We start from the raw sequence: 10,688 nt of genomic DNA, 5'->3' as shown, positions 1-10,688 counted from the left end.
TATTCAACATAGTTTTGGAAGTTTTGGCCACAGCAGTCAGAGCAGAAAAAGAAATAAAAGGAATCCAAATTGGAAAAGAAGAAGTAAAACTCTCACTGTTTGCAGATGACATGATCCTCTACATAGAAAACCCTAAAGACTCTACCAGAAAATTACTAGAGCTAATCAATGAATATAGTAAAGTTGCAGGATATAAAATCAACACACAGAAATCCCTTGCATTCCTATACACTAATAATGAAAAAATACAAGAGAAATTAAGGAAACAATTCCATTCATCATTGCAACAAAAAGAATAAAATTCCTAGGAATATGTCTACTTAAAGAAACAAAAGACCTATATATAGAAAACGATAGAACACTGGTGAAAGAAAGAGGACACTAATATATGGAGAAATATACCATATTCATGGATCGGAAGAATCAATATAGTGAAAATGAGTATACTACCCAAAGCAATCTATAGATTCAGTGCAATCCCTATTAAGCTACCAACGGTATTTTTCACAGAGCTAGAACAAATAATTTCACAATTTGTATGGAAACACAGAAATCTTGAATAGCCAAAGCAATCTTGATAAAGAAGAGTGGAACTGGAGGAATCAACCTGCCTGACTTCAGGCTCTACTACAAAGTCACAGTCATCAAGACAGTATGATACTGGCACAAAGACAGAAATATAGATCAATGGAACAAAATAGACAGCCCAGAGATAAATCCACGCACCTATGGATACCTTATCTTTGACAAAGGAGGCAAGAATATACAATGGAGAAAAGACAATCTCTTTAGCAAGTGGTGCTGGGAAAACTGGTCAACCACTTGTAAAAGAATGAAACTAGACCACTTTCTAACACCATACACAAAAATAAACTCAAAATGGATTAAAGATCTATTTGTAAGACCAGAAACTATAAAACTCCTAGAGGAGAACATAGGCAAAACACTCTCTGACATAAATCACAGCAGGATCCTCTATGACCCACCTCCCAGAATATTGGAAATAAAAGCAAAAATAAACAAATGGGACCTAATTAAAATTAAAGGCTTCTGCACAATAAAGGAAACTATAAGCAAGGTGAAAAGACAGCCTTCAGAATGGGAGAAAATAATAGCAAATGAAGCAACTGACAAACAACTAATCTCAAAAATATACAAGCAACTCCTGCAGCTCAATTCCAGAAAAATAAATGACCCAATCAAAAAATGGGCCAAAGAACTGAACAGACATTTCTCCAAAGAAGACATACAAATGGCTAACAAACACATGAAAAGATGCTCAACATCACTCATTATCAGAGAAATGCAAATCAAAACCACAATGAGGTACCATTTCACTGCAGTCAGAATGGCTGCTATCCAAAAGTCTACAAGCAATAAATGCTGGAGAGGGTGTGGAGAAAAGGGAACCCTCATACACTGTTGGTAGTACAGCCACTATGGAGAACAGTGTGGAGATTCCTTAAAAAACTGGAAATAGAACTGCCTTATGATCCAGCAATCCCACTGCTGGGCATACACACCAAGGAAACCAGAGTTGAAAGAGACACGTGTACCCCAATGTTCATCGCAGCACTGTTTATAACAGCCAGGACATGGAAGCCACCTAGATGTCCATCAGCAGATGAATGGATAAGAAAGCTGTGGTACATATACACAATGGAGTATTACTCAACCATTAAAAAAATACATTTGAATCAGTTCTAATGAAGTGGATGAAACTGGAGCCTATTATACAGAGTGAAGTAAGCCAGGAAGAAAAACACCAATATAGTGTAATAGCACCTATATATGGAATTTAGAACGATAATAACGATAATTCTCCAAGCCAGGCTTCAGCAATATGTGAACCATGAACTTCCAGATGTTCAAGCTGGTTTTAGAAAAGGCAGAGGAACCAGAGATCAGATTGCCAACATCCGCTGGATCATCGAAAAAGCAAGAGAGTTCCAGAAAAACATCTATTTCTGCTTTATTGACTATACCAAAAGCTTTGACTGTGTGGATCAAAATAAACTGTGAAAAATTCTGAAAGACATGGGAATACCAGACCACCTGACCTGCCTCTTGAGAAACCTATATGCAGGTCAGGAAGCAACAGTTAGAACTGGACATGGAACAACAGGCTGGTTCCAAATAGGAAAAGGAGTACCTCAAGGCTGTGTATTGTCACCCTGCTTATTTAACTTATATGCGGAGTACATCATGAGAAACACTGGGCTGGAGGAAGCACAAGCTGGAATCAAGATTACCAGGAGAAACATCAATAACCTCAGATATGCAGATGACACCACCCTTATGGCAGAAATTGAAGAGGAACTAAAAAGCCTGTTGATGAAAGTGAAAAAGGAGAGTGAAAAAGTTGGCTTAAAGCTCAACATTCAGAAAACGAGGATCATGGCATCTGGTCCCATCACTTCATGGGAAATAGATGGGGAAACAGTGGAAACAGTGTCAGACTTTTTTTGAGGGGGGGCTCCAAAATCACTGCAGATGGTGACTGCAGCCATGAAATTAAAAGATGCTTACTCCTTGGAAGAAAAATTATGACCAATCTAGATAGCGTATTGAAAAATAAAGACATTACTTTGCCAACAAAGGTCCGTCTAGTCAAGGCTATGGTTTTTCCAGTAGTTATGTATGGATGTGAGAGTTGGACTGTGAAGAAAGCTGAGCACTTCAGAATTGATGCTTTTAAACTGTGGTGTTGGAGAAGACTCTTGAGAGTCCCTTGGACTGCAAGGAGGTCCAGCCAGTCCATTCTGAAGGAGATCAGCCCTGGGTGTTCTTTGGAAGGAATGATGCTAAAGCTGAAACTCCAGTACTTTGGCCACCTCATGCGAAGAGTTGGCTCATTGGAAAAGACTCTGATGCTGGGAGGGATTGAGGGCAGGAGAAAAGGGGACGACAGAGGATGAGATGGCTGGATGGCATCACCGACTCGATATATGTGAGTTTAAGTGAACTCCTGGAGTTGGTGATCGACAGGGAGGCCTGGCATGCCACAATTCATGGGGTCGCAAAGAGTCGGACACGACTGAGTAACTGAACTGAACGATAACCCTGTATGCGAGACAGCAAAAGAGAGACAGATGTATAGAACAGTCTTCTGGACTCTGTGGCAGAGGGTGAGGGTGGGATGATTTGGGAGAATGGCATTGAAACATGTATATTATCATATATGAAACAGATCACCAGTCCAGGTTTGATGCATGATACAGGGTGCTCAGGCTGGTGCGCTGGGATGACCCAGAGGGATGGGATGGGGAGGGAGGTAGGAGGAGGGTTCAGGAATAAATACAATATTTAAGATATTTTAATCTTTCTTTTATTTAGAAAATATTTGAATACTTTATGTGGTTTACAAGTGACCTGTAATATACATGCGTTTGTGTTGGATGTTACAGAGCTCTTGTTAATTTCTGGATAGTACACTTTATATTATAGTCCCTCAGTAAGTGAAAAATGCTTGTAATTACTTTATCATTGTATAGTTTTTAAACTACTTCATTGTTTGCTGTGCCTGATTGTGTACCAAAGTCACTGTAGAACCAGAGTCACTTCTCAACATATTCATGCTTGAGCCTTTCACATAGAGATGTTTATTTGAAAATCTGGTGGACCATGCACTATTTTTCATATAAAACTACTCTGAGTACTAGTCACTAAGTCGTGTCTGACTCTTTGCAGCCCTTTGGACTGTAGCCTGCTAGGCTCTTCAGTCCATGGGATTTCCCAGACAATAATATTGGAGTGGATTGCCATTTCCTCCTCCAGGGGATCTTCGTGACTCAGGGATCAAACCCTTGTCTCCTGCTTGGCAGGAAGATTCTTTACCACTGAGCCACCTGGGAAGTCCTAGAGCACTTATGCACAACCTTAAGAGGCTGGGATTAGGTTATATAAGGAAAGGATAAACAACATGGTCCTACTATATTGCACAGTGAACTATTGTTTAGTATCTTATGATAAATCTTAATGGAAAAGAATATTAAAAAAGAATGTACATATATATGTATAACTGGATCACTTTGCTGTACAGCAGAAATGGACACAACATTCTAAATTAACTATGCTTCAATAAAAATATTGAAAAATAAAATGACGGAAATTTATTCAGTCACAGTCTGAAGACTAGAAAGTCTGAAATCCAGGTGTCTGCAGAGTTGGTTCTTTTAGGAGGTTCTGAGGGAGAATCTATTCCATGACTGTCTCCAGCTTCTAGTAGCTGCCAGCCGTATTTGTAGATATATCACTCCAGGCCAGTCTCTACCTTTGTCTTCACATAGGGTAGTGTCTACCCTAACCCAGCATGACCTCATTTTAACTTAACTTACATATGCAAAAATCGTGTTTTAAATAAGGTCACATTCTGAGGTTGTGGGTGAACATGAATTTGGGGGTGGGCAGTGTTCAACCCATACAGCATATGTTTTGAGTTTTTATATGGTTGTTTTTATGTTATATGAGTACATTTTGTTTACCTTAATTTTTCTGTTTCATAGATGGCATAAGCATCATCTTAACAGTAATTTGGTATTTCATCAGGTTGCTAATTTACTACTTAATACTTTTTAAAAATATTGTTGGACATTGAGGTGGTTATTAATTGTGCCTGTTTCTAAAATTGAAATTATCAGAACAAAGTGTATGAACATTTATAACATCCAGTTTCAGCAAAGTCTAAATCTGATGTGTGATTTTTTTTTCTTCATCCTTGTATATGGGAGTACGGTCATTACTTACATACTGACTTGAATATGGATTGATAGCATTACTTCCCTTCTATCTCTTATGGTCTCTTAGAGTGAAACATTCTTCACAGTTTTTACAGTATTACTTTCCATTAGACCTATATAGTTGTTGACCCCTATTCTTTGCATGAATGGATGTCTGGACATTTATTTCTCATTTAAACTGATGAACATTATGAGCTGTAAGTTATAAACATTATTTTATACATTAGAAGTCAAAATACTTGAATTACAGTAAATTTGCGTGTGTACCTATGAGCATTTTTTTTCTTTCTATTTTAGCATGGATGTGTTTCAAAGGTTGGATTCAAATTCAACTCTGACGTCTTCAAAGATAGCATCATTTGAAGAAGCATTTGTATATCTTCAAAAGTTAATGGCAGCTGTTAAAGATATTCTGGAAGGAATTCAGAGGTAAATACTACTTAATTTCAAGATTTCATTTATTTCTTACTTTACTCTTTCTTTTAGGCTTATTGGCTTTATCAGAGTTGCTGGGAGTCTTCCGGCAAGTTTCATAAACTAGTAGCTCTTAGATTGAACTCGTCTCCCTCTGTTGCAGAGAATGCCTACTTCAGTTGATCATCTGGACCACAAAAATGTATCTACTTTTTTCCTTTCTAGAAAAAAATTGGCTAGATTGTAGGCTTCATAAGGAACTTTTCTTTACTGCATAACTGTAGCTCCAAGAATAGTGCCTGACACATAATGTTCAGTTCAGTTCAGTTTCTCAGTCATGTCTGACTCTTTGCAACCCCATGGACTTCTGCTCACCAGGCTTTCCTGTCCATCACCAACATTCGGAGCTTGCTCAACCTCATGTCCATCGAGTCGGTGATACTATCCAACCACCTCATCCTCTGTCATCCCCTTCTCCTCCTGCTTTCGATCTTCCCCAGGATCAGGGTCTTTTCTAATGAGTCAGTTCTTTGCATCAGGTGGCCAAAGTATTGAAGTTTCAGCTTCAGCATCAGTCCTGCCAATGAATATTTAGGACTGATTTCCTTTAGGATGAACTGGTTGGATCTCCTTGCAATTCAAGGGACTGTTAAGAGTCTTCACCAGTACATAATGGGCACTCAGTAATTACGTGTTGAATGTGTGTGAGTGCTCAGTCGCTCAGTTGTGTTGACTCTTTTCAACCCCTTGTACTGTACACCAGGCTCCTTTGTCCATGGAATTTTCCAGGCAAAGAATACTGGCGTGGTTTGCCATTTCCTCCTCCAGAATAAAAAGTAGTATATGTTAAGGTAATTATCACTGCCCTTTAAAAGAAAAAACATGCTAATGTTTGTTAATATGGTTGATTTCATCCAATACAGTCTCACAGTACTGCAAACTGAGAATGTTTGAGGAGCAACTTAGTCTTTTGGTGCTTTGAGACTTGATTTGTATGTGATTATTAAATATTTATGAAGTATATAGAAAACATAGTTCTAGAAAGGTATAGAATTGACCATGCCATCTTTGTAGTATAAAGTCAGATGTTTTCTTTTATGGCATTAAAGGAGAATACTTGCAGTTATTTTTTTTTTTATATGCCAAAATTGTTTGATCTGAATTAGACATACAGCTTGCTCTGAGAAGAATGCTGTTCTTTACCAATTAAAAAACAAAACCAAAAGCTGATGTGATTTTAACAAGTCAAAGTTTTAAAAACTTGGATTTTTAAAACAATAGCAATTTTTGATTTTGCTTATTTCTTTTTAAGAGTTTTTGGAAACATCATCTCATTAATGTGCAAAGCATTTGTACCTCTTTTTGGATCACTTGGCTAATATAATTCTTAGAATGAAAGGTTACCAAAGCTTTTTGCTACTCTTAAGTTACTAATGACTGAAGGGACAGATCCCAAGTTAAATATCATCTCTAAGTGCACATAGGTTTTTTTTTTTTTAATTTAAGGCAATATTACCTAAAAGTAGCTCTATGAAGAAGAAACACTCAGTTCTGATTTTAGCTGTGTAAAAGATGTTTCACATGCTACACTGCATAAAAGCCATGCTTGACGTATTATCTTTTCTATAGAAAGTAGAGATATTAATCTGACTTCAATTACTCAACAAATGTTTGTTGAGCACCACCTGTGCTTGGCATCATGTTAGGCTCTGGGGAATCAAAGATAAATGAGAAGCAATCTCTGACTCCAATGAGCTTGCAGAAATAGTGCTAACAGTCACATTAAAACAGATAGTTACAATAGAGAGTTACTAATATTTTAATAGGAGCACAGGCAGTGGAGGGAGGGAGGGTTTGGCAAAAGATGAGACTGGATGGGGGTTGGAGGGAAATGTCTTTTCAGCTTCATAAAGCAGTTTCCACTTTATCCTGTTGGCTAGTATTTCACACATCCAGAGCTGTTCTGTGCCACGAGAGACGTGTTTATAGTCCAAAAAGCTATGGAAATTCTGTGGACTATATTACCCACTGAGAAAATCACTATACATCCTTTGGTAAGTTTTATAGACTTTGCTGTAGAGACCCTTCTTAATTTTAGAAGCTTTAAACATATTGTCCCCTGGACCCCACCCCAGAGATTCTGATTCTGAGGGTGTGCCTGGCTATCACAATTTAAAAAATTTCTCCAAGTGATTCTAATGTGTAGGCAGGTGTTGAGGACCACTAGGCAGTTGCTTAACCACTTGTTGTCAGAGTGTGGACACAGAACCAACCTCATCATAGCCACCTGGAACTTGTTAAAAATGCAGATTCTCAAACCCTGCCCTGCCTACTGAATTGAAAACTCTGGGGGTTGGGCCTAGTGGTCTGTGTCCTGATTCTGTGCACACTAAAGGTTGAGCACCAATGGGCCTAAATGGTGCTCAGCCCTAGTGGCCAATTACAATCACCTGGGAGCTTAAAAAAAGAAAAAAAGGCCGGGCACTAACCCTAAACCTATTCTATCTGAATCGCTAGGAGTGGGACCTGTGTGTAAGCATTTTTGTTCACTCCCGTGGTGATTCTTATGTGCAGTCATGTTTGAGAAGGTGTAGCGTGTACAGCTTTCAAAAACCGTATCTAAAGAAATAAACACTAGAATTTTAAAGCTGGTTAAGTTTTGTTACTCTTTCCTCTAAGTGTACATACCTCTAGGAATAAGGAAGTATTGGTTGCTCTGCTGGTTTTCAGCATGTGACCTGGGATAAATTGTCTTGAGCCTCAGTCTCTGTCTATAAAAGAAGCATAGCAATGCCTTCCTAGAGCTTTTCATTAAGTTACTGTGCTTCAAAAATTGGGTATTGGTATAACTAATGAAGCCAGTGATTCTCTGCTTATTAAAGCAGAGTTCTAGATCCTATCTCAGACTACTGAAATCACTTCAATATCTGTAGATATTTTGTAGAGAAGACAAGTTGTATTTTTAACAAACTTTCCAAGAGATTTATATGCAATTGGTACAGGAACACATTTAAAGAAATTAATCCAACCTCCTGTAGTAAGTATATCAGAACTTCTTTAGCTACCAGCAGAGGGCATTATGAATAAAAAGTTTGCCGGTTTAATTATTCATTAATCAACAGAAACTACTGAAATTGCAAGGTTTTTTTAACTGTAAGACAATGGACATTTGAATCAAAGTGTATTAAAAGTTAATAATTATATTGTTTTGTCAAGTGTTATGTGGTCTTAAAATCTTTTAAAGTAAGTTCAATGTAAACATTGAAAAATACACTCAAATTTGTAATGACTACAAATTCATTAGCATTTTGGATGCTTGCTAAAATGAAATAGTTTCTTTTTTTGAGCTATATGCTCAGTGAATGTATGTCAGCTCTGTTTCTTTTTATTGTGCTCTGCTAAGTCACTTCAGTTGTGTCCAACTCTTTGCAACCCTGTATGAACCCTATAGCCTGCCAGGCTTCTCTGTCCATGGGATTCTCCAGGCAAGAATAGTGGACTGGGTTGCCATTTCCTACTCCAGGGGATCTTCTTGATCCAGAGATTGAACTCACATCTCTTATTAGAGCAGATCATTTATGGTGTTATTTTAGGAACTGGTAATAAATAACCTGTTAATCAAGTCCTTCAGTTAAAGAAGTGAATGAAAATGTGTTTGTTGAACTGAGTTTGTAGCTGCCTTCACTAATGTCATCTACCCTAGCTAAGCTACTGTTTCTTTTCTTAGAGTAACTCATGCCTTCTTCACATGATGTATGTGAAAATCTTTTTAAACTGTAACATATTTATAAGTGTTAGTTTTTATTTTTTCTTTAAAGCTGAGATGTTTAATTTGAAATATTTAACTGTATAATTTAATTTTGATAGAATTCGAAGCATCATTATGGTGAGTTAAGATTGAAAATATTGGTGTTAGCAGTTGTCCACACAATTATATAGTTGGGTGCAGAATACCTAATTTGGTAAAAGTTGAAGGAATGGGAATATTGCTGATTTCTGCACTTTATGCACACTTTTTTCTTGTGTACGAGAGTGAACTTAGCTAACTTATTTGGTTTAGAAATTGCTTCTTTCTTATCTTTCCTTTTATATGTTTATAGGGTTAATTTCAGCACTTTTGTTAATATTTTCTTATATAAACACTAGTGAATCAGTCAATATTCTTTCCATATAGACAAAAGTGTTGTAAGATTTATTTTTTAGGTCAGTACTATCTAGTCTCATTTTATAGTTTAGTGAATTTATGTCTAGATTGGTCAAGTCATTCTCAAGATAACAAAAACCTTTTGCTGAGGATATGAAAATTATAAAGCTTCACTTGGAGTGAAAAATTAATTAGAGTCATATGGCAAATACTAGAACTAAGAAAACTTCTACTTATACATTAATAAAAAAACATTACATGTCCTGTGCTTAAATCGACACCTCTACAAAGTTAAGTAAACCAGTCATGTAATGCAAATCTGAGGCATACTATAAATGTGTGCAGCTTCAACCTGAAAGATAATACTCAAAACAACAATGGATGTGTGTTTTTGTGTTTGTGAAGTAGGTGGTGATCTGCTTAGTTTAGAAGCTGAGAGGACAGGGGGAGAGTGAAGCTAGGAAATTGTAATCGACCTGGATTTTTAATCATATAATCTACCTTATTTATAAAAAAGGTTGAAATTATTAAAAAGGAAAAAAAACTCAACTGTAGCCTTTGAATTCAGAACTATAACTAGATCATGCTCGTGTGAATATTCATTTTATCACTTGATTTAATATGTAAAATTCTGTATTTCTGTGTCAATTTCATGAACTCTGGATTTCTAGCTCATGTATCTATGGATGAAGTGGTTGAAATAATGAATGTTTTCTCAGTCTCATATTTGGAGTCTTTTGGGAGAGAGTTATAAATAACTTGGCACTTTCTGCAGAGGGAATTTTTTTCTGTGACGGGGTATCCAAAGTTTAATTAATTTTTATCTCTTAAGCTTAGATTTTTTTTTTAGCTGTCATATTTGATTTGGTGGTTTTTAAATATAGACTGAGTACCAAATGGTGCCTTGGACATAATCTTATCTTGTATGGGCATTCATTTGTGATCATAGAATATGATTTTGGAAAAGGAGACTTCTGCTTGAATTTAGAAAAGGAAGATGATTAATTTTTATCATCTTCAAATGCTTAATAATCTTCAAAACCTTTGTAACATCCATTACATTCCTGTGGCTTTGGTTTGAAATACTTTATAGAGCTGGTTTTCCAAAACAATTAAAATCCAGTCACTAAGCTTGAGGTTGTGTGTGTGTTATTTACATATATATTTTCTTATTAAGTCTCAAAAGAAATAATTTTCCTATTACTCTCTTACCCCATTTTAACATAAGAACAAAACATACACTGATATAGCCATGCATAATTCCAGGGATAAAGAATCCTACAATTACAGCAGTTTTTTATATCTATCAGAGGAGGAAATGGCAACCCACTCCAGTATTCTCGCCTGGAGAATCCCATGGACAGAGGAGCCTGGTGGGCTACAGTTCATGG

At 36.7% G+C, this 10,688-nt stretch overlaps 1 protein-coding gene across 7 annotated transcripts in view; it reads left to right on the top strand.

Annotated features, from left to right (window-relative positions):
* The window catches only part of SWT1 (SWT1 RNA endoribonuclease homolog (S. cerevisiae)), a 108,284-nt gene that overhangs the window by 65,250 nt on the left and 32,346 nt on the right, over window positions 1-10,688 (top strand). For 6 of the 7 annotated variants that reach the window (XR_826409.1, XM_010853081.1, XM_010853080.1 and 3 more), the window contains one exon: window positions 5,037-5,168. Coding sequence is in view for 6 of the 7 variants with exons in the window: in XM_010853081.1 (XP_010851383.1) it covers window positions 5,037-5,168 (132 nt within the window). In the remaining variant the exon portion in view is untranslated. Of the gene's footprint in view, window positions 1-5,036; window positions 5,169-7,093; window positions 8,644-10,688 lie in introns of those variants that run through there. The other variant, XM_010853083.1, reaches the window with a different exon arrangement.

This window comes from Bison bison, unplaced genomic scaffold (genome assembly GCF_000754665.1).
Source record: "Bison bison bison isolate TAMUID 2011002044 unplaced genomic scaffold, Bison_UMD1.0 scf7180017864322, whole genome shotgun sequence".
NCBI lineage: Eukaryota > Metazoa > Chordata > Mammalia > Artiodactyla > Bovidae > Bison > Bison bison.
Note: the sequence above shows the minus strand (reverse complement) of the source record. Positions and strands in the feature narration are given on the sequence as shown.